The sequence below is a fragment of the Cetorhinus maximus genome, chromosome 21, assembly GCF_964194155.1.
Source record: "Cetorhinus maximus chromosome 21, sCetMax3.hap1.1, whole genome shotgun sequence".
Taxonomy (NCBI): Eukaryota; Metazoa; Chordata; class Chondrichthyes; order Lamniformes; family Cetorhinidae; genus Cetorhinus; species Cetorhinus maximus.
Genome location: NC_135899.1, coordinates 72,866,011 through 72,890,500, shown reverse-complemented (window position 1 = coordinate 72,890,500; position 24,490 = coordinate 72,866,011). Strand labels below are relative to the sequence as shown.

The 24,490-nt window shown below is 42.3% G+C and overlaps 1 protein-coding gene across 1 annotated transcript; it reads left to right on the top strand.

The window, feature by feature from the left end:
- The first annotated feature begins 3,782 nt into the window (after window positions 1-3,782).
- On the top strand, window positions 3,783-16,662 carry LOC144695402 (fatty acid-binding protein, brain-like). Its single transcript, XM_078566291.1, has 4 exons — window positions 3,783-3,927; window positions 4,998-5,170; window positions 15,680-15,781; window positions 16,458-16,662. The coding sequence occupies exons 1-4, from the start codon at window positions 3,858-3,860 to the stop codon at window positions 16,512-16,514; spliced, it is 402 nt and encodes a 133-aa protein (XP_078422417.1). The 5' UTR covers window positions 3,783-3,857; the 3' UTR covers window positions 16,515-16,662.
- The last annotated feature ends 7,828 nt before the right edge of the window (window positions 16,663-24,490 follow it).

The following is a 24,490-nucleotide window of genomic DNA, read 5'->3' as shown; positions in this document are numbered from 1 at the left end:
CAAAGTGGCACAAAATTCAATTTAAAAAATGGAAATTAAAGATTCCAGTGAACACAGACAATCAATTAAGTGGAAACGTTGATTACATGGCTTGTAATTAATTAGGGTTAGCCAAATTAGACCTGACTCCCTGCACTGTTGATAGTAATTTTCTTGTATTATGATAGTATATCCATTCTAAAACATTTCATTATATGTGCAGTGTTTTGAAATGTTTCCAAGATGTGATGAGATGCTCTATAAATACTTGGTTTTATTTCCCTTTAGTAACACCATTTTAGTTGGAAATAAATCCAGCCATCTCATTTTCAATTGAGTGAAATAAAATTCTGATTTTTTTTGTAAATTTTTAATCGACTTGTCTTTTATTTTATTCCAATAGTGAAATGCGCTCCATTTCTTTCCATTACATGGCTGACTAGGAATCTCTCCTGCACTGTTGGCATGTTGGAAGGACTTACAGCTTGATAATTAACCTGTTTGGTAACATTATGAACACACCTTCCTTTGCCATCAAGTTCTGGCTGGGACTCAAAGTCAGAGCTTCTGGTTCAGGGACAAGAATGTTGCCCACTGTGCCAAAAGATCTCCCTGTGGGAGATTTAAGGGACAGTTTATACCATGGGCAGGTGACAAAGGTAGAAGAATTCAGGGAAAGGTAGGGGATGTGGGTAGAAAGTTGTGGAAATAAATCAGAGTTGGCAATTAACCTTGAGTTGAGTTGCTATAGGACAGTTAATTACATTTTTCTTACTAGTGCTTTCTATCTCTCTGAGGGCGAAAAGACAGAGCAAAAGAATTAATCAAATTCCATGGGGCAGGATCTTCCGGTTGGTGAGCGAGGGCGGGGCCGAGTCAGCTGCACGCCCGCCAACCTGTCAACGGCCTATTGAGAGCAAACTCCCGACGGCACCTTGCGTCATTTCCATTTTCAGGTCGGCAGGGGTGCAGCCGAGTCAACTGCGCACCCGCCGACCTGTCAATGGCCTATTGAGGCCATTGAAAAAAATTAAGGTCATTAATGGACCTGCCAGTCCAACCTTAAGGTTGGCAGGCAGGCCGGGAGCCCTGGCGGGCTTCGGAAAAAGCATGAAGCCTCATCCATGGGCAGGTTGAGGTTTCATGAGGGTATTTAAATTTTATTGAAACCTTTCTTAAAAATGTATGGACATGTCCTAACTCATGTGACAGTGTCACATGAGGGGACATGGCAGGGAAAATTTTAAAGCATGTTTATTAAAAGTTTTAAATCAGAGCTGATCTCTCTGAGGCAGCACTTAGCCTCAGGGAGATGTGTGTGCTCTTTTGCTCAAGAGCGCATTCCCGGCTGAGGGACTACCCCCCCCCCCCCCCCCCACCGCCTGCACAGGGAACGCATAGCGCTTCCTGGTGGATGTCACGCTGAGCTGGCCTTAATTGTCCCACCCACGTAAAATGGCGGTGCGCCCAATCCCGCACTCCCCCACCAAACGGGGGGGGAACATTTTTCCCCATATATAGAATTCAAAGCTGAAGATGACTTCACAAAATATTCTGGCAAAAAAAACCAAAATCTACCATCTACCTACTTACAGCATGTCTGTGCTACTCTCATTGAAAAGAGAAGTGTTTACATCTTTTTTGATTCATGGTAGGCTCTGAGGGTCCATTGCTACAAAGTTCATAGGACTGGATTTTGAAAAAGATTTATAGATCATTATATAATGCAGGAGACAATTTGAATAATAAATATATTTACGTTTGCTTCAGCTGCCAAATATAGTTCATATAGTTAAACAAGGAAATGGGTCACATGAAGTTTTTTTTTAAAAACTCATAGGCTACCTCTGTACTTGTTACAGAAGCTACACATCTTTAAGTTTGCTCTCAATTATGTTCTGAAATGTTGCAACATCGTCATGCCATCTTTGTATAAAAGTGCTATGCAGTGATATTTGGGCACAAAAACAAGCCTAAATGTATTTCTAGCCAAACGGTTTCTTAGCATATTTAGTACAATTAGGTATTTTGTTATACTAACTAATCTGAAAGTCAATCACATTAGTATAATGAAAATTAGCATATCCAATAAAACCTAGCATAATTCTTACATCACTTGCATTGTTATCTTAATGCTAATTTACAGTCAGGTACATCAATTATTGTCATTATTTACACTCCATTTCTCAGCAGGTTTGTTGTCCATATTAATATTAGATAATACAACCCGAGGGGTCAAGAGATGTTTTTTTTCCCTGCCCATCATTTTTGAACATTCAAATGTTAATATATTAAGCCTCTTTTAGGTTCAATCTGAGGAGAAATATTTAATTCTCTCATAGCGGGGAACAGAGGAGCATCAATAATACATGTGTTTTTCAAACTAGCTATCTTTTGGGCTCTCTGAGCAAGATTGTAAATTTATTCTTATTTTGGGTCAAATTAGAGGAAGTTTTGTCTTATGAGCAAGCAGTCATTAAGATGATTAAACTTATTTCACATAGGACAAAGATAGGAAACTTTAATTCAATCAGTTTGGACAAATTTGAACACAATTCCCAGAAAAGAAGCTACACTTTTACTTATAAGTACCAATAGTGTGTTGCTCAAGTTTGTGATAAATACTTAGGAGCAAAAAGCATTCAATTAGCAGAAAATCTAGTTGTCCTAACGCTAGGTTAAATGGTAGTCTTCCGTTTGAGCTTTGACTGGCCAGAAAATCCTGAGGTTTTGGGTCTTCTGCCCATCAGAGCGCCAAGCTTTACCTGTAGCAAAATCTTCCATATTTCAGTTACAACTCCAAAAAACAAAGAATTATTTTTAACATTTTTAAAATCAATATATTTAGCTATACATAAGGTGAGGAACATTGGAGGAAGGATTGGCTCAGTGAGAAATATCACTTCATGAGAAAGTTTGTAATTCACTATTAATTTCACTTACTGGTTTTATTTTCCAGTAAAACACTGCTCCTTGTCCTGTATGGCATTTCAGTTTGGATCATTAAAAAGATTTTACAATGAAGAAGCTTTAAGCTGATTTGTATCCATGCTTTTCTTGAAGGAGGGAGGGTAGGGCAGGGGGAAGGAAGGGGAGGGGACAAAGAAACGGTAGGAGGAGGTTGTTGTATGGTATTGTATGTGCCTGCACGCCATTGTAATGTAAAGGTGCTCGGCAGAGCAAGGGTTAACGTGGTACTGGAAGATAGCACCACTCACGGTATGATGTTTGGAGTCACATGGTAATAGACTGAGAGAACACTCTGGAACCAGCCTGCATGGAGTCAACAACACCATGCATGACAGTAACCTGGGATCTGTAAAGAGTTAAAGGTTAACAATGAAGGGTTCATTTCTAAAGAGACAAGTTTCAAGATCTCATCAGTGAGACATGTCAAAAATTCATATTATAACAGTGGGGAGAGTAGGGAGAAGCGTGGGGGCTGGGAGTGTAGGGAGGAGCCTGTGGGGGGAGGAGCCTGCAGGGGAGGAAGGGGGGCAATGGGGGACAGAGGAGGGGGGAAGGGGGGCAATGGGGGATAGAGGAGGGGGGAAGGGGGGCAATGGGGGACAGAGGAGGGAGGGAGGAAGGGGGGCAATGGGGGACAGAGGAGGGGGGAAGGGGGGCAATGGGGGACAGAGGAGGGAGGACAAAGGAGGAGGGTGCAGAGAGAGGAGGGTGCAGGGAGAATGAGGGTGTGGGGAGTGGAGGGTGTAGGTGGGAACGGGGCAAGGAGGAAGAAGGGGGTAGAAGAAAGATGGGGAAGTGGGGGAAGGGAAGTGGTGAAGAGCATGCAGGGGGCGGGGAGGGTGGTGCGGACCGCTCCTCTCTCCAGTCAATAGGCGGAACCCTCGCCCCTCGTTTTCTGATCTGGAATCATGGAGCCGTTTTTGGGCACCTGGAAGCTGGTGGACACCCAGAATTTCGACAATTATATGAGGGAACTGGGTGAGAAAATCAAACACATCACATGGGGTGAAGGAGTAAAACGCTTAAAAATAAAAATGAACAAACAGGAATAAATTGTAATGAACTATTTTAAAAAAAAACGATCAAAATGCAATCGCTGCTCAAGACCATTCGTAAATGGATTATACGAATCACAAAAATTAGATATAAAACGACAAAAACAAATATATTGCATCTCAGATGGGGTAAAACCTGACCCAAATTGCAATCCAAAATAACGATTTCTAAAAAAAAAAGTTAATAATAAATGAATAATTACTGACAGATCATACCTCAGTGAATTCATGCTTCCCGCTCTCTCACGGACTGTTATTGGTTTTTTATCGATCTGTCGGTGATTATTTATCAATAATTGGCTCGAGCGCGGCTCTAACGGTTCTGACGCTATTCGCCTTCGGTGGGGGCGGGGCGACCGTTAGTCGGCATTAACATTATCGATAATCGTCATTCACGGTAATAATGTCGGCATTAACCGCCCTCAGCAAGCATTAATTCACATTTTTCAGAAACATAGATAGCAAGGTGTTTTTAATTAATATTTCTGTTGTAATTAGTGTTATTTGATCAATGATAATTATTTTACCCATGTAATTCATATATTATGAGTAGTTACGTAGGTATTAGTTTTTGAAGTATTAGTTTTATTCAGAGGGTGTATATTAAGTCCAATGCCAATTATAGTATATATTATAATGTGTTTATTTACGCAATAATTGCAACGTTTATAGGGCTCATTACTTGGTTCTCCAATTTAGGGCTCCCCTTCTTGAGCGTTTGGGCTTATAAGGACCTACTTCAGCCCGGAGTACTGAAGTCTTCACATTTTATATGTGAGCATGTAGTTATAACAATGCTTCTGATTAGTAACAATGAATTAAAGCTACATTTATGTAAATGACGCATTATGTTTATGATTTTCCCAGTAGTGTGGTGCATTTGTATTTATGATTCTTGTTTATTTGGGATCATTGGTAATATAAAGTGCTGTTATGATTTGCACCAGTTGCATGATTGCTATATTTATAGGCATTTCTGCTTCCTGACCTCAGGGGTGGACTTTGCAACGCGACAGGTGGGCAATGTCACTAAACCCACCACAATCATCAGATTAGACGGTGACAATGTTATTATACAAACCAAGAGCACCTACAGAAACACAGAAGTTATCTTCCAACTTGACAAACCATTCAATGAACATACCATCGACAATAGAGATTGCAAGGTAAGGTTATTGCGGAGAGTACACTGTCTACTCCCCATCCACCACCTAGTGCCATTTCATGCTCAAAAGGTGAACATAATGTACTTTCAGAGATTTTTTACTTGCTGTAATTCAATCAAGTTCATGAAAGTAAAATATTTAGTCATAATCTTGGTACATTTAAGGGGGAGGTGGAGGCATAGTGGTAATGTCATTGGACTAGTAATCCAGAGGCCCAGGCTAATACTCTGGGTACACAGGTTCGAATACCACCACGGCAGCTGTGGAACTTACATTCAGTTAATAAATCTAGAATTAAAAAGCTAGTCTCAGTGACCATGAAACCATTGTCAATTGTCATAAAAACCCATCTGGTTCATCTATCCTTATCTGGTCTGGCCTACGTGTGACTCCAGATTCTTAGCAATTTGGTTGACTATTAAGTGCCAACTGAAATGGCCTGGCAAGTCACTCAGTTGTATCAAACCGCTACAAAAGGAATAAAACCAGATGGACCACCCAGAACCTAGAGACTGGAAACGTCAAAGGCAAACCCGGTTATGTCAACCCTGCAAAGCCCACCTTATTAACATCAGGGGGCTTGTGCCAAAATTGGGAGAGCTGTCCCACAGACTAGTCAAGCAACAACCTGACGTAGTCATACTCACAGAATCATGCCTTGCAGACAATGTCCCAGACACTACCATCATCAAACTTGGCTATGTTCTATCCCACCAACTGGACGGGAGGGAGTTGCCTTTGGAGTCCTCAATGTCGACTCTGGACCCCATGAAATCTCATGGCATCAGGTCAAACATGGGCAAGGAAACCTCCTACTGATTACCACTTACTGCCCTTCCTGAGCTGATGAGTCAGTACTCCTCCATGTTGAACACCTATTGGAGGAAGCACTGAGGGTGGCTAGGGCACAGAATGTAATTGGGTGGGAGACTTCATTGTCCATCAGCAAGAGTGGCTCAGTAGTCTGACTGAGCTGGAAGTCCTAGAGTACATATCTGCTCGACTGGATCTGTGGCAAGTGGTGAGGGATCCAATAAGAGGGAAAAACCTACTTGACCTCGTCCTCACCAATCTCCCTGTCGCAGATGCACTTGTCCATGACTATTGATAGGAGTGACCACCGTACAGTGCTTGTGGAGACAAAGTCTCAGCTACACATTGAGAATTTCCTCCATTGTGTTGTGTGGTACTACCACCATGCTAAATGGGATAGATTTCAAACAGATCCACCAACTTAAACTGGGCAACCATGAGGCACTGTGGGACATCAGCAGCAACAGATTTGTATACAACTACAATCTGTAACGTCAGGGCCTGGCATTTTGCCTGGTCTACTATTACCATCAAATCAGGGATCAATCCTGGTTCAATGAAGAGTACAAGGCGGGGGGATGCCAGGAGCAGCACCAAGCATACCTAAAAATGTATCAACCTACTGAAGCTACAATACAGGACTACTTGCATGCCAAACAGTGAAAGCAGAATGCAATAGACAGAGCTAAGCGATCCCAAAACCAACGGAACAGATCCAAGCTCTGCAGTCCTCCAATTGTGAATGATGGTGGACAAGTAAACAACTAACAGGAGGAGGAGGCTCCATAGATATCCCCATCCTCAATGCTGGGGGAGTCCAGCACATCAGTGCAAAAGGCAAGGCTGAAGCATTCACACAGACTTTCAGTCAGAACGGCCGAGTGGATGATCCATCTCTGCCTCCTCCTGAAGTCCCAGCATCACAGATGCCAATCTTCAGCTAATTCAATTCACTCTACGTGATAACAAGAAATGTCTGAAGGCACTGGATACTGCAAAGGCCCTGACAACATTCCAGCAACAGTAGTGAAAACTTGTACTCCAGAATTAGCTGTGACCTTAGCCAAGCTGCTCCAGTACAGCTACAACATTGGCATCTATTTGGCAACGTGGAACGCTGCCCAGGTGTGTTCTGTCCAAAAACAGGACAAATCCAACCTGCCAATTACTGCCCCATCAGTCTACTCTCAATCAGCAGCAAAGTGATGGAAGGGGTCATCGACAGTGCTATCAAGTGGCACTTACTCAGCAATAGCCTGCTCACTGACACTCACTTTGGGTTTCTTCATGGCCTCTCAGCTCCTGACCTCATTTGTAGCCTTGGCCCAAACATGGACAAAAGAGCTGAACTTCGGAGGTGAGGTGAGAGTGACTGCCTTTGACATCAAGGCAGCTTTTGACTGAGTGTGGCATCAATGAATCCTAGAAAAACTGGAGTCAATGGGAATCAAGGGGAAAACTCTCCACTGGTTGGAGTCATACCTAGCACAAAAGAAGATGGTTGTGGCTGTTGGATATCAATCATTTCAGTCCCAGGACATCACTGGAGGAGTTCCTCAGGGTGGTGTACTAGTCCCAACCATCTTAACTGCTTCATCAATGACCTCTCCTCTATCCTCAGGTCAAAAGTGGGGATGTTTACTGATGATTGCACAAAGGTCAATACCATTCCTCAGATACTGAAGCAACCCGTGCCCATATGCATGAAGACCTGAACAACATTCAGGCTTGGGCTGATAAGTGGCAAGTAACATTTGCACCACACAAGTGCTAGGCAATGACCATCTCCAATAAGAGAGAACCATCTCCCCATGGCATTCAATGACATTACCATTGCTGAATCCCCTTATCAAAATACTAGGGGTTACCATTGACCAGAAACTGAACTGGACCAGCCATATAAATACTGTGGCTACAAGAGCAGGTCAGAGGCTGGGAATTCTGCGGAGAGTAGCTCACCTCCTGACTCCCCAGAGCCTGTCCACCATCTACAAGGCTTGGATTGTGATGGAAAATTCTCCACTTGCCTGGATGAGTGCAGCTCTAAGAACATTCAAGAAGCTTGACACCATCCAGGATAAAGCAGCCCACTTGATCAGCACTCCATTCAACACCTTCAACATCCACCCCCTCCTCCACTGATGCACAGTGGTAGCAGTGGATACCATCTACAAATTGCACTGCAGCAACTCACCAAGGTGACAGTACCTTCCAAACCTGTGACCTCTACCATCCAGAAGGACAAGGGCAGCAGATGCATGGGAACACCATCACCTGGAAGTTCCCATCCAAGTTGCACAACATCCTGATTTGGAACTATATTCCCCAACCTATTCCTGCAAACAGCTTTGTGTGACTGCAGTAGCTTTTCCAAATCACTTTGGCACTTGTCTAGAAGGTAACTCAGTATTGCATATACATTGTCAAGCACTCTTTCATTGTCCAATTTAATTAGACGAAAATCAATTTCAGAATCCTTAATTTTTACCTCCTTTTCCTTAGCTACCACCACTTAATACCTCCTGGTTATCTTCCCTGACAAAGTACTTTTTAAGCATATTTACATGACACACCCTCTGCTTCTTTCTTCTGTCTGGAAATAATTTACTTCACACAGTCTCTTTTCAATCCTGTAAGGCCCACTAAACCTTGCCTTTAATGGTTTGTCTGACACTGGCAACAATATGAACACCTTCTCCCCAGAAACAAAACTACGAGCTTTTGCCCTCTTATCTGCACTTGTCTTCATCACTTGCTGTGATATCTTTAATTGTTCCTTAGCTAACTCACATGCCCTGTTCAACCTTTCTCTGAATTTTGTCACATAATTCAGGACAGTCGTTTCCGAACATTGACAAACTAGTTTCTCCTGAGTCAACTTAAGTGGTCCCCATACTTCATGACCATGGACTAATTCAAAAGGACTAAACCCTGTTGATTCATTAGGGGAATCCCTAATAGCAAATAACAAGAATGCAATCCCTTGATCCCAGTCCCATAGGAAGTCTTGGCTATATGCTCTCATCATAGTTTTTAAAGTTTGATGTCATCTCTTACCTTGTGATTCAGGGTGATAAGCTGATGATTTAAACTGCTTTATCCCCAGGCTGTCCATTACTTCATTAAACAGCTGTGACATGATATTCAAACCCTGATCTGACTGTATGTCCTTTGGTAACCCGTATCTTGTAAAGAATTTGGTCAACTCCTCCACAACTCTCTGTGGTGTAATTTTTCGTAAAGATATCGCTTCCGGAAATCTTGTAGACACATCCATGATTGTCAGCAAGCACTAATTTCCACTTTTGGTCTTAGGGAGCGGCCCTACACAATCAATCTGCATCCTAGTAAAAGGTTCCCCAAATGCTGGAATCGGAATTAAAGGTGCAGGTTTAATCACTGCTTGAGGTTTTCCTGTCACCTGACATGTGTGACATGTTCTACAGAATCTGACTACATCTTTATGCATTCTAGGCCAATAGAAATGTTTTTGTACTTTAACCTGAGTTTTCCGAATTCCTAAATGTCCAGTTATTGAAATTTCATGAGCCACTCTTAATAGTTCATTTCTGTATCCAGATGGTATTATTACTTGATGTACTATCGCCCAGTTCTCATCTGCTGGAATATGAGACAGTCTCCACTTCATCAGTAGCACACTATTTTTAAGGTAATAACACTCTGGAATACATTCTGCCTATGTTTCCGAATAAACTGTCAGTTATAACTGCTTTATTTGTGGATCTTTCTGCCGTAACTCTACCAATTTCACTGAGCTAAACACTTCAGCCTCACTCTCCCCAGTCTTCTGTTCCTGAACACTCTTTTCAAAGACAGATCCAGCTACCTGGATGTCAGCATCCTTCCCCTGTCTTTTAAATTCTTCCTCTTCCTGTTTCAACCTGTGAGCTTGTGATCTCATTCCCACACAATCTGGAAACAATCCAAGATGCTCTTTCTGCAACATCTCTGTTGATTACATTTCCATAGGCTGCTCGACTACAGTAGGCCTCCACAACATTTGTGACTCAGCTATATCATTTCCAAGAATAAATTGAACCCCTGCAATGGGCAATTTTTCCACTAACCCAACAATCACCTCGCCTGTTTTCAACATACTCTTTAAATTTACCTTCCACAATAGAATATGTTTAGTATCTCCATGAATTCCACTTATTAATATTCTTTGCTGCAATACCCCCACTGGATAACAAGTAACACAATCCTATAACATAACAACTAACTCCCGTGTCCCTTAAAATTTTAATATCTTTGTCTGCTCCACCCTGTACACATGGATAAACTTTCTCTTCACATACAAAATCTTCAAACATTTCTGTAACCTGCCCTTCAGAGCTCCCTTGGGTAAATTGTGAACATATTCCCACTTCTTTACCTGCCACTGATTCTTCTTGCTTCACCTGCACACAAACCACTGGTTTTTCCTGCCTCTGGATCTCCAAACCCACAGTACTCTTACTTCCCGAACTTTTCTGTGTTCCAATTTCTGTAATAAGTTTTCCCTGTAGCCTCCAACACATTGACTTTGTGTGTCCAACCTTATTACAATGGAAACATTTTAGTCTTTAAGTGTCACTTCTACCCACAGCACCTTCCTTTCTGGTCTGGGGAGAAATTTCCTGAGAATTTCCAACTGTTTCTTCTCTTCCCTGACTACCCACCTTCCTTTCACCTTTCCAGTTTCTATCCTACTTGGATTTAAAAGGGTGATAGAAAAACGGTTTTGATCTATGGACTAGCTCATAATCATCAGCTATCCCTGCTGCTTGCCTAGCCATTTTAACCCTTTGTTCTTCCACATGAGTTCTAACCACTGAAGGAAGTTTAATGGCTGTATCCAACAGTCAAAATTACTTTGTTTTACTCTCTCAAACTCAATATAAGTCTGTCTAGGCTGTTTCCTTACATTCCTAAATGTCTGCCTGTACGCCTCAGCAACCAACTCATATGCACTCAGAATAGCCTTTTTTTTTAACTGCAACATAATCCACAGATACTTCTTCTGACAGCAATGCATATACCTCATGAGCTCTACCTACCAATCCAGGCTGTAAAAGTAATGTCCAGATTTCTTGTGGCCATTTCATTTGCTTAGCTGTCTTCTCAAACAAAATATAGAATGCCTCTACATCCCTTTCCTCAAACTTTGGAAGAGCCTGTACAAATTTAAACATCTTCCCCCAATGGGTTTTGGGTTGAAAGTGGTCATTTCACTATCAGAATCTTCCTCAGCATCTGCGGTCTCTTCTTTAAGGTCCAGCTTTTTAAGCTGATATTCTCTTTCTCTCTCCTTTTCTCTTTCCTCCATTGCTAACTTCTCCCTCTGGAGGTCAAGTTTTCGTATCTACATTTCTCTTTGAAATGCTCTCTGTTTATCATTTTCTCTCTCTTTTGCCTCCAATTCAAGTTTTTTTCATTTGCAACTGAAGTCTCACTACCTCCAGCTGTGACTTATTAGTTTCAGGTATCCCTTCCAATTTCAAATGCTGCGCCATCACTTCAATTATGCCTGTTTTCTTCGCCCCTGTGGTTAATCCTAACTGCAATTTATCCGCCAATTCTGTTAACTGAGCCTTAGTTACTTTTTGTAAACCAATCAGGGTTATGTCTTCTACTCCCAGAAAGGTCTTAGCAATAGTTAAAGCCATATTTGCAGTCTAACCACTTTAAAATCCCTCAACACCAGCTCCTGAGTTTAATGTTCCCCTCATACTCACATCCTGAAGATTCAGCAACTCCAAGTCAATCAAGGAATTTGAAAAATCCCGCAAAGAGCCCCAAATTTTGTTATGATATGGCAGATGGTAATTACCAGGCTGACCAAATCCCAAAGGGAAACTTGGTCAAGCTACCACAACAATTTTGCAATTTGTATTTATTACGAGAAGGTATGTATACTAAAGTCAGAAATTAAAGAGTCCGCTACCACCTTTTGAGATTTTAAAGATTAAATTAAAACATTTATTAACAAAAGAAAAGAAAAGGTTAAACACTCAACATTTCTGTTATGTAGTTAAACTTAGTCTTATAACAGTTCTCAAAAGATTTCTACTTAAGTAAACTCCCAACTACACATCCCTTTCAGCCAACAGCCTGAATAGATTCTTAATCTATAAAGCATCCAGCAATATTACCACAAGCACCCACTGTTACTATAAGGGAGGTATTTCACAGCTTCTCTCTCCCCCTCATTCGACAATGGAACTCTAAGGCTTTTAACAAAACCTTGTGCTCTGGATCTCTGGGGTGGCTTAGAGGCTGCTTTTTCACAGGTCCATTTCATACGGTCCACCTCTCAAGATCTCATAGGGCCACTCCCCATACAGCTTTCCATCTTTCTTTGAATATATTTTCTCCCTTTTGATCTGTAAATCCCATTGTTTCACCCTTGCTTTGGAAGTTACTTATCCCAGAATATAATTTTTTTTTTCATGTTGCCCTTATGGCCAGCACTTTTGGGAAAAATAAACTTAATAACTTTGCCTTATTTATCTTGCCAGTTGCAAAACATCTCATCATGTCCCAAGCCTGCTTCAGTATCCCACAGTAATATTAGGAAAAAAAGATATTTCCTTTACAGGAGCCAATTGAAACCAGCCATCCATACTGCAGGCTGGGGATGCACTGCACTGTATTTTGAACACTGTCTCTCCTGCCAATGCAAGATGGCTGCCGATACCCGTCTGCACATGCACAATGGTCCATGTGTGCGCAGAAATCCAATGATGTCACTCCATTGCAAATATAGCCTTAAATTCAGGCAGTTTTTTAAATTATATTTTTTACCTGTTATAATAACAGAGAGAAAGACATGGGTAATGCAATTGATGTAATATGTCTATTTTTCCAAAAGGGCTTCTATATGGAACCAAATAATATAGTAATGTAGTAAGCTCAGAACAACAGAATCGGGGAACAAGTAGCAACTTAGCTTAGCAGCCAGTTGACTGCAAGACAGAACGCAGAGAATAGGGGTAAAGGGTAGCTATTCGTAGTGACAGAAGTTGGGAAGTGGGGTCCCACACTGAGGAGGACTGCAACAATTTACAAGGAGACATTAATAAACTTGCAGAATGGAATATAACTGGCAAATGAATTTCATCATAGATAAGTATGAGGTGTTACATTTTGGTAAGAAAAATAAGTAGGGGCATTTATTACTTGGAAAATAAAAGAATCTAAATGGGGTAGAGGAGCAAAGGGTTCTTGAAGTACTAATACAGACATCACTGAAAGTTCTGATTCAGGTTAATTTCATAACAAAATCAAATGAAGCACTAGGGCTTATTTCTATAGGGATACAATTGAAAAGTAAACAAGTTATGCTAAATTTGTATTAAACTTTGGTTGAAACACAGTTGGAGAACTGTGTAGAGTTCTGGACTCCATGTTATAAATTGCATATGGAGGCAGTCCAGAGGGTGCAAAAAAGATTTACAAGTATGATACCAGAACTATGAAGTTGTACCTTTCAGGGAAAGATAAACAGTCTGAGTCTTTTGTTCTTGAAAAGGTAAAGCTGAGGGGTGATCTAATAGCAATGTATAAAATTATAAAAGGTTTGATAGAGTAGATACAGAGTGACTGTTTTTACTTTTGGGAGGAGAAAACAAATTAGAGGCCATAAGTATAAGATAGATTAACCAATATATCAAATAGGGAATTCAGAAGAAACTTCTTTACCCAATGAGGAGTTAAATTGTGGAACTTGCTGTTGTTGAGGTGATGCGTTGTGGGAGGGGAAGCATATGAGGCAGAAGGTAATAGAGGGTTATGTTGATAGATTTAAATTGGGAAGATGGGAGGAGGCTTGAGGAGAGAACAAATGCTGGCATGGACTGGTTGGACCAAGTGGCCTATGTATACTGTATTTTCAAAAAATTGAGCAACAGGTAATTGATAACAATTGAAGCTAGCAGTTTCACACTGCTACTATGCAGTATCAACACAAGTAGTATTTGCCACTAACAGGATGCTGCTGTCAAGCCAAAAAGGCATTCTGCCTATCTCACAAATGAGTAATATGGTATATGAATTTCGGTGCCAGTGCGATGCTAGGCGTGTGGGCCTTACATCCCAAAGACTGGCGGATCGTGTCCCTTCTGCTGTTCGCAACGGGCAAGTACAGACTGTACTCAACCAGCCCATGCTTGCAAAACTCAAAACACAGTGTCTAGCATTAGATATGATTCCGCGATTGGACAACATTTGCTAACTGATCTTCAGTGTGCTAAAAATTACGTTGAGAACCAATTTAAGATTGTCGGTCGGACTCGCAGTGTGGCACATTTGTGTGTACTGGAAGATACATATATTAATACACAGGGTCCTGTTCTTTGCAGACAAAAATAACATATACACACATCATGCTTGTTTCAGCTAAACAAAATAAGTGATAGCCATTCACTGGTTCATTCCTCAGGGCAATGCCTTGACCATTCAGAGTCAAGCTGCCTGATTTAAATTTCAAATAATGCTTGGAAGTTAACTGTCAGTCAGCATTAGTTGGTGCATTCTCCATGGCAGCGCTTCTACCAATCAGAGTCCACTTGCCAACCAATCAGCACTGTCTTCGCATACAGTATAAAGTTGTTGCTTCCCCTGACATTGGTATTCTTGCAGTTGTCCTGATGAGTGCAAGACAAAAAGCTTCAACCAATTGTCTTTTTTCAGCAGTACGCAAACTGAATTCTTGCAACATAATGATATTTTTTATGAACTTAGGTTGAACTCATTTTAATGTTAGAACTGACAGGGGTTAAAATGTTGAAGGGTTGAGAGTTGTTTAAGAAGTAGTCTCTTTTTTAAAAAAAACTGACATTTTTTGAGGTTCTATTAAACTTCTGTAATGTAACTACTATTAAAAAATATAAGCACATTTTCAGGAATAACGAATTGAGCAGCTGATTGCTCCCTTTTTGAATTAACTCTTCTCCACATTCTCAACATGTCCCTTAATCCCCTTTCCCACCAGAAGCACATGTTTGTTCATGGAAACTATTTAAACAATTTGATTCAATAGTCCTCCCAGTAACTTTTTCCATAAATATATTCACCTTTAAAAAAAGATCTGTTTGACTTCCTCTTTTATTCCTAGCTTTCTAATTCTTAACACCTGCCTCTGTTATTCAAATAGTTACCACTTCAGTCCATTCTCAGTAAAGAGAGCATGGCATATTTCAGTATTTTATCTGGTTCTGTATTATGATCTATGGGTCATGTTTTTGTTTAACAAGATATTGGGCAGTAAAATGCTTACTCTGATCACGTGGCATCCGAGGTCAACCTATGATTTGCTGAACTGAGAATATTTAGCACAAAATCCAAAAATTGTGACAACACCTTGATAAGACAGCCTGATTGGAATGGCAGCATTGTTGTTGAATTTAATTTGGATCACAATGAACATTTATTTAAACAAACCTGCGCAATTAGATAGTCTGAAAAAAATTGATTATTGATTGAAGAAAGAACCTGAGTAAATAAAGGTGAAAGCTGTTCTCGACAAAACTGTGTCTGCAGTCTTCAGTGTAGTTGTGTGTGAGTAAGAATTATATCCACTTCTGAAGTTAGAAATATTGGAAGCTGAGTTTGGGGACCTTTTGTGGAGTGTGGAGGACCTAAACTCTGTTTACTAACTGCAGAAAAGTAATGTAATGGTTGTTGTTGTTCCAGACAGTTGTGTCATTGGAAGGTGAAAAATTGGTTCAACTTCAGAAGTGGGATGAGAAACAAGCAACACTTACCCGAGAAATCAAGGATGAGAAACTCATATTGGTATGTTGAAGAAAGAGAGCAAGTTTTGAATTTATATAGCAACTTATTACATCGGAGAAATGTGAATTATTCTAAATTAGGGTTTATATTCAGTGAGGTGATGAAGCTGGGGCATGAATTTCAAGAATTATTGGTAGCATTAAGCACCCCTAGTTCAAGGCATGAAGCTCCTTCTATGCAGTCCCAGTAATGTGTTTTAGCAATAACCTCTGAATCAAACTACAAGCTTGCACTTTATAAAATTAATTCTGTGGTCATCAAAGTGGACACTGGGAAGCAGAGCCCAATGTTAGTATGATGCAGTCAACATTAGAGTAAAGAGCAAAACATCCCTTATTAAATTACAGTATTCCTCAAATGTTAATTTCTAGTCCCTAGTGCACAAGTGTAACGATATTCCATTTTCCACATTATCCATGTGGTGTCTCTCTATTGGAATTGTCAATTTGCAACCCATTCAGGCCAGCATTGTTTCATTGGCTCATGCCCTCTAACTGAATTGACATGGCGAAAACTCATTTTTTAGGATCCTTACAACCAGCAGACAGAGGACTTTACATCCCTTCTAAGCTGAAGGAAATAGTCTTTGTATAACTTTGCATTTAAACTAATGTGTGCACACTCAACTAACCAAATATTGTTTTCTGATAAGTCATGTTGTTTTCTTTTTTTCTAGACTCTTACCTTAAATGATGTGGTTTCTGTTCACACATACGAGAGGGAAACTTTATGAAGAAGTTCTTTTCTTCAGGTTCTTATGTTACTTGATGCATCTCCTTGTACAGTAACTTTACACAAAAAAGAAATACAGATGCCCTATAACTGTATCAGTGATGGTTTATTATGAATTATGAGATAAACCTCTTTTTTTTCCTGACTGCAAACTTCATCTTGGGTCTTTTGTGACATGAAATATGAAATAACAAAAGGCCATTCAGCTCAACAATCCAACCAACAGGGTATATATAAATTGTGTCCTGTATTCTCTCCATTTGTTTATTCTTAAGCCCCAGAATCATTAATACTACTTTCCCTGGACCTTCTCCAGCAAATCTTTTGAAATAAGAAGCTTAAAATTACAGTCTAATTTTAGGCTTACTATGATGAGGATTCATTTTTGCCTAGTACATGGGGCAGAATTCTTACCTCGATGGGCGGGCGGGCCCCACCGGCTCGGCGGCGGGCGGGCAGTTGAACTCTGCCGCCAAAATGGGGCCCGCCGCCATTTTGAGTGGGCGGGCCAATTAAGGCCCGCCCAGCGGCCTGCCCTACAGGAAGCACTATGCACTTCCTGTGCTGATGGGGGGAGGGATTCCCCATCTGTCAAAGTGCGCTCTTTCGAGCATGTGCACAAAAGAGCGCACTGCTCCCTGAGACTAAGTGCTGTCTCAGGGAGATCAGTGACAGTGTCAAAAACATTAAAAATAGAAGAATATAAAACTTATTAACATGTCCCCCTCATGTGACAATGTCACACGAGATGGGACATGTTAATAAATATAACATAACATTTATTAAAGTTTTTAAAAAGGAACATGAAACCTCATCCCGACAGTGGATGAGGTTTCATGTATTATCAGGAGCCCACTGGGGCTCCTGGCCTGCCTGCCAGCTTTAAGGTTGGATGGACAGGTCTTTAACAATCTTAATTACCCTGTCAATGGCCTTAATTGGCCATTGACAGGTCGGCGGGCGGACAGCTGATTTCGCTGTCCACCCACCTTCCTGAAAATTTAAAGGGGTTCCTCCCAACATCATCCCGCATTATTTTCCTGTCGGCGAGCGGGCCCCGCCCCCAAATCGCCGACGGGGAAATCCTGGCCATGAAGTGCACTGACTGAATTTTTAAAAATGGGAGTAAAAATTTTTTAAAATATCAACACGTGTTTACTCAGTAGGCTTTACTGTGAGGCTGGGTGCATAACAGCCAAGAAGCTAAATCAGAGTGCTGTTGAATTGCTCATTGAGCTGCTAACCTGCATTTAAACCTGCAAAAGTTGCCAAATTCTCCTTTCTACTGTGTACACCTCCAATTGGTTTGGTTTTGATTGGAAACGGTTGTGACTAGCTGACTTTTTCAGATTATTTTATTGTAAGTAGAAAAACTTTCATCCCATAAATCCAAGGTGAAAGCTTTCTCTCTCTGGTTGATATATTTAAAAAATGGGTTGGGGAAGTATCTTAACTCACTACACCACATAGTACCTGAATGCAGATTATTTTGTGAAAAAAGAAATAACTTACTGGAACTGATTTTTATCTGAACCAAAATTCAAAACTAAAGCCATCCCATTAAAATTGGCTTAGTTACATTGAAGAAAATGTATCTCTAGATAAAGTAATATAATAAAAACATAATTGCCAACCTGGTGCAGTGGACTGGTAATACAATGCGTTGAAATTGTGATATTAGTGTATGAATACCTAATATATTGGTAAGAAATTCCTTTTTTCATTGTCCAGCATTTTAATAATGATATTAATTCATTTGAAATAAGCAGTTTCCGTCTCGAAAATAGCAGGCAAAGGAATTTCATATGAACTGGGTTAAGTATTTCTATGTTAAAATCACATACTGCAATTGCAAGACCAAAGTATTCAGGTTAGAGCAGCCATTAGTCATTCCCAGAACTTCACGGGGTGTGCTTAAACTGGAAAGCATTTGAAAGGAATATATATAAGAACAGTTTTAGTTTGCGATAATGTTTTGCCACATTCAGTGTATTTCAAACTTGCTTCAGCCTTGGGTAAATGCAATATATAACAATCAATTAGTCTGAAAAAATAACACATTGGGCTGAATTTTCTGCTCTCATCGTGGGAATTGTGGTGGGTGGGGGCACAAAATTTGGAGTGATGGCAAAAGTTAGTTTCCCACCGGCAGGAAATTAATTTGGAATTTTGTTCTCCCGCCTTTAATGGAGGGTCGAGTTTCCCACTGGTGCATGTCGAGAAGCACATTTGCATTCATTTGCATCTCATGAATGCTCATTAAAAATACAATGCACTGGAATCACGTTCTCACTCCAAATTTAAATGCCCCACCAGCAGATAATTGAATGGTCTGTTTCACGACCGTATAAAAGTGGCGTGGACCTGGCGACCTTCTCTTCACCAGCGCCATTGAGGTATGTAGACAGTTCTTTTGTCTACCTTTCACAGTGGTGCTGCGAGATCTCAGTGCTTCTAAGAAGCTGCACCAGGGCTGTTGCACAGGAGGCAATACCAGCGGGGATGGGGAAGACAGGCATGATTGGGGGGAGAAGTGAATGGAGCCAGGGAAGCAAGAGGGGAAGCCACAGGTGGGTGGGATTGGGGGTTGTGGGGAATGAGTGGAGCACAGTTTGTAGTATACATAAATGATTTGGAGGAAAATGTAACTGGGCTAATTAATAAGTTTGCAGATGACACTAAGGTTGGAGGAGATGCAGATAGTGAAGAGGATTGTCAAAGGATACAACAGGATATAGATCGGTTGGAGACTTGGGCGGAGAAATGGCAGATGGAGTTTAATCCGGACAAATGCAAGGTAATTCATTTTGGAAGGTTTAATACAGGCAGGAATTATACAGTAAATGGCAGAACACTTAAGTGCATTGATGGGCAGAGGGATCTGGGTGTACAGGTCCACAGGTCACTGAAAGTGGCAACGCAGGTGGATAAGGTAGTCAGGAAGGCATGTGGCATGCTTGCCTTCGTCGGCAGGGGTATTGAGTATAAAAGCTGGGAAGTCATGCTGCAGCTGAATAGAACCTTGGTTAGGCCACACTTGGAATGTTGCATGCAATTCTGGTTGCCACATTACCAGAAGGATATGCAGGCGTTGGAGAGGGTGCAGAGGAGGTTTACCAGGATGCTGCCTGGCCTGGAGGTTATTAGCTATGAGGAGAGGTTGGAGAAACTCGAATTGTTCTCACTAGAGTGACGGAGATTGAGGGGCGACTTGATAGAAGTTTACAAAATTATGAGTGGCATGGACAGAGTAGATAGTCAGAAGCTTTTTCCCAGGGTGGAAGAGTCAATTACTAGGGGACATAGATTTAAGGTTTATAGGTTATAGATTTAAGAGAGGAGAAAACTATAGAGGAGATGTGCAGGGCAAGTTTTTTACGCAGAGGGTAGTGAGTGTCTGGAATTCGCTGCCAGAGGAGGTGGTGGAAGCAGGTACGATAGTGGTGTTTAAGAGGCAGCTTGACAAATACATGAATAGGATGGGAATAGAGGGATACGGACCCCGGAAGTGCAAAATGTTTTAGTTGACGGGCAATATGATCAGCGCAGGCTTGGAGGGCCGAAGGGCCTGTTCCTGTGCTGTACTTTTCTTTGTTCTTTGTTCTTTGTACTCCAGCTGTGGCCTCACCAAGCTTCTATACAACTCCAACATGACCTCCCTACTTTTGTAATCTATGCCTCGATTGATAAAGGCAAATGTCCCATATGCCTTTTTCACCACCCTACTAACATGCCCCTCTGCCTTCAGAGATCTATGGACACACACGCCAAGGTCCCTTTGTTTATCAGGGAGATTATGTAGCGTGCACTTGCATGCATGTGTGAAGTTCGCGCTTGCCTGGCTCGCAATCCTCCCCCAGCTCGCACGGGCAGCGCTCAGCGCTGCCGTTCACGTTTCACGCTGGGCGGGCCTTAATTGGCATCGCCAACTCACTGCCTTTTAAGAGTCACTAAGCGCAAACTGCTTCCATTGCTCTGCATCATGCATGTGGAGAGTGGGAACTAATTTAGGGGTAATGTTTAGCCTGACCTCGGTCATTGGTAAGATTTTAGAGTCCATTATTAAGGATGAGATTTCAGAATACTTGGAAGTGCATGGTAAAATAGGGCAAAGTCAGCATGGTTTCATCAAGGGGAGGTCATGCCTGACAAATCTGTTAGAATTCTTTGAGGAGGTAACGAGTAGTTTAGACAAAGGAGAGCCAATGGATGTTATCTACTTAGACTTCCAGAAGGCCTTTGACAAGGTGCCGCACAGGATGCTGCTCAGTAAGATAAGAGCCCATGGTGTTAGAGGCAAGGTACTAGCATAGATAGAAGATTGGCTGTCTGGCAGGAGGCAGAGAGTGGGGATAAGGGGGTCCTTCTCAGGATGGCGGCCGGTGACTAGTGGAGTTCCGCAGGGGTCAGTGTTGGGACCACAACTTTTCAGTTTATACATTAATGATCTAGATGAAGGAACTGAGGGCATTCTGGCTAAGTTTGCAGATGATACAAAGATAGGTGGAGGGACAGGTAGTATTGAGGAGGCTGCAGAAGGATTTGGACAGGTTAGGAGCATGGGCAAAGAAGTGGCAGATGGAATACAACGTGGGGAAGTGTGAGGTCATGCACTTTGGTAGGAAGAATAGAGGCATAGACTATTTTCTAAATGGGGAGAGAATTCAGAAATCTGGAGTGCAAAGGGACTTGGGAGTCCTAGTCCAGGATTCTCTTAAGGTTAACTTGCAGGTTGAGTCGGTAGTTCGGAAGGCAAATGCAATGTTGGCATTTATTTCAAGAGGACTAGAATATAAAAGCAGGGATGTGCTGCTGAGGCTTTATAAGGCTCTGGTCAGACCACATTTAGAATATTGTGAGCAATTTTGGGCCCCGTATCTCAGGAAGGATGTTCTGGCCCTGGAGAGGGCCCAGAGGAGGTTCACGAGAATAATCCCAGGAATGAAAGGCTTAACATATGAGGAACGTTTGAGGACTCTGGGTCTATACTCGATGGAGTTTAGAAGGATGAGGAGGGATCTGATTGAAACTTACAGAATACTGAAAGGCCTGGATAGAGTGGACGTGGGGAAGATGTTTCCATTAGTAGGAGAGACTAGGACCCGAGGGCATAGCCTCAGAGTAAAGGGAAGACCTTTTAGAACAGAGATGAGGAGAAACTTCTCTAGCCAGAGAGTGGTGAATCTATGGAACTCATTGCCACAGAAGGTTGTGGAGGCCAGGTCATTGAGTGTATTTAAGACCGAGATAGATAGGTTCTTAATTGGTAAGGGGATCAAAGGTTACGGGGAGAAGGTGGGAGAATGGTTTTGAGAAACTTATCAGCCATGATTGAATGGCGCAGCAGACTCGATGGGCCTAATTTCTGCTCCTATGTCTTATGGTCTTATGTTCAGCCATAAATGCAGTTACGAGTTAACACTGCAGGCAGGCATGGAAAGCTAAGGTCATCAACAATTATTTAAACTGTAACCCAAACCTGACAGTCATTATATGGAGGCCATTGAAAAGTACACTTAGTTGGAATGACTCCAAGGCGGGTCGCAATAAATAACTATAACATACACTGAGATCAGGATAATAAATAACCTTCCGAGATCTATACTCAGGAGGCCACATTATATGACCCTCTGATGCAAGGTTTACATATGAATTTTCCAACCACCATCTTCATATAGGAATTGGCTTTGTTCATCTCACTTATGTGAACATAAAGGCGACTGACTGAGCTGAGATTGAGGGATACAACATAGACCTGAGGAACACGATGGGAGATACTTGAAGAGGAGGGGCACCTGTTACCTTTGGATAAGTGTAGAACATTGCATCACATGGAGAAGCCATTCAGTACCTGAGACTTTGACAGAGAAGCAAAATATATTTACAAAGGCGCAAACTATATACAGTGATTGAACACCCATACTAAGTACCTATCGCTACTTGTAAGTGCATCCCCAAAATCCACAGTAAGAGGTGGAGGCAACCTGTGGACTGCTATGCCCTGATGTCTGAGATGACCTTAGTGAACGTCCTCTGGAGGGCTGAGGCCTGGAAGGCCCCGGCCTGATAAGGGTCTCCTGCTCTGGGGCAGATGCACCCTCCTTGGCCTGGCACGTGGATGGGGTCACAAGCAGAGTGGATTTGGAGTGGCTAAACAGCCTTGGAGACCCCTGTGTGGATGGGCCCCGGGTGTCTAGCTGACGTTCCCCACCCCCCCGCCCGCCTGTGAGTGATTGAGGGGCCCTCCCTGACTGCTTGAGGAATGAGGCACCTGGAGGGAGGTCGAGGTGCCCTATCCCCCTCTTGCCTAGCCACTCCTGGAACACATTCATGGCCAGAGTAATGGTGTGCAGGTCTGAGTGCAAATCTGGCAGAAACTGAGCATTCTGCTGGACCAGGGTCTTCACGACGGCCACCGCCCTTCCAGTGGTGACTTCGATGCGCTCGCATTCCAGAGGCACAAGATCAGACAGAATGTGGATAGACTTCTGCATCCTTTGTTCTAATCTGCTGATGGCCTCTGACAACCTTGCCTGCTGTTCCCCTACCTATCTTTGCAGCTCCAACATTCCTCCGAGGGCTGATTGCTGAGTCACCGGACTCAGACTCAGCAGTGGTCTGGTCTCCAGCAGTCCTCTGAGTGACTGAGACATTGGCTGTCACCACCTCAGCCTGCTGTGGAACCTTGTCTGTGAGGTGGTCACCAGATAGTGACCCCAAGCCTGTTCTAGGACTAGGGCCAGAATATTGCTGTCGGCGTGCGGGGGTGGGCCCAACATGCAGGTGTGCAAAATGAAGCAAGATGATGTTGGGCGTGTGTCCCAACGTCATCGCGCGTCATTTAGATCCTTCATTCGGTGGGCGTGCGCCGGAGGCGGCTGCATGCCCGCCGAACTGTCAACGGCCTAATAAGGCCATTAAAAAAAAATCAAGCTGATTAACGACGCTGCCTGTCTAACCTTAAGGTTGGCGGGCAGGTGAAGAGCCGAAGCAGCCTTCGTGTTTTTCAGGAAACCTCATCCACGAGCAGGATGAGGTTTCCTGAAGGCTTTATTAAATAAGTAAATAAAAATTTGACAATTCATAAACATGTCCCAGCTCATGTGATACTGTCACATGAGGGGACATGTCTGAATAATTTTAATCTTTCTTTTTTTCAAACTTTCAATCTGTAATTAATCTCCATAACCATCAGAAACAGTGCTGGATTCTTCAGTCACCCATGCATAGGAATTTTTCTCGCTTGCAAATTAAAAACTTTAAAAGCTGCCAGTTGTGAATACCATAAATAGCTAGCAACTGAATACGTTTCTAAATATAATGAACAGCACATAAAAGCAAGTTATTTAATTTAAAAAAAAATACATAGGGCAGAATCGTCCATGCCCGCTGGCGTCGGGCGTGTTCGGTGGCGTGAGTGGACAATATGGTGAGAAGACCAAAAATTGCTTTCACAACGTCATGAAACCAGTTTGCGATCGTCCGCTCAGCCTGTTGATGGCGGGCTTCCCCGCAGTCGGATGTCAGGAATCTCATTGTAATACATCAGCATATCATTATAAGGCCAACCCTCCGGACTCGCCCCCCCGCTGGATCGTCCGCCCACATCAGCGGGAAAACACGCCGGTGCAGAACACGTCTTGACAACTGTGACGTGCAGAAGTCGGGACTGACCGTCAGGGCTTTGCTCACATCGCAACATCTGAGGAGCAGAAGATGCAACGGCACATTGGAAGAATGTCCATGGCATGCTGGGTGGATTCTCATGGACATGGCTCTGCTGTGAAGCAACTCACAGAAGTTGGAAAGTCACTGTTGATGCTCATGACGGATGATGGTTGGGGGCATGGGAGAGGAAGGTCTAGGGTTAACTGGGAGAGGAAGAGGTGTCAGGGGGTGAGGTTGGGGTGGAGGAATGAAGGTGTCAGGGGGTGAGGTTGGGAGGGAGAAATTAAGATGTCGGGGGGGTGAGATTGG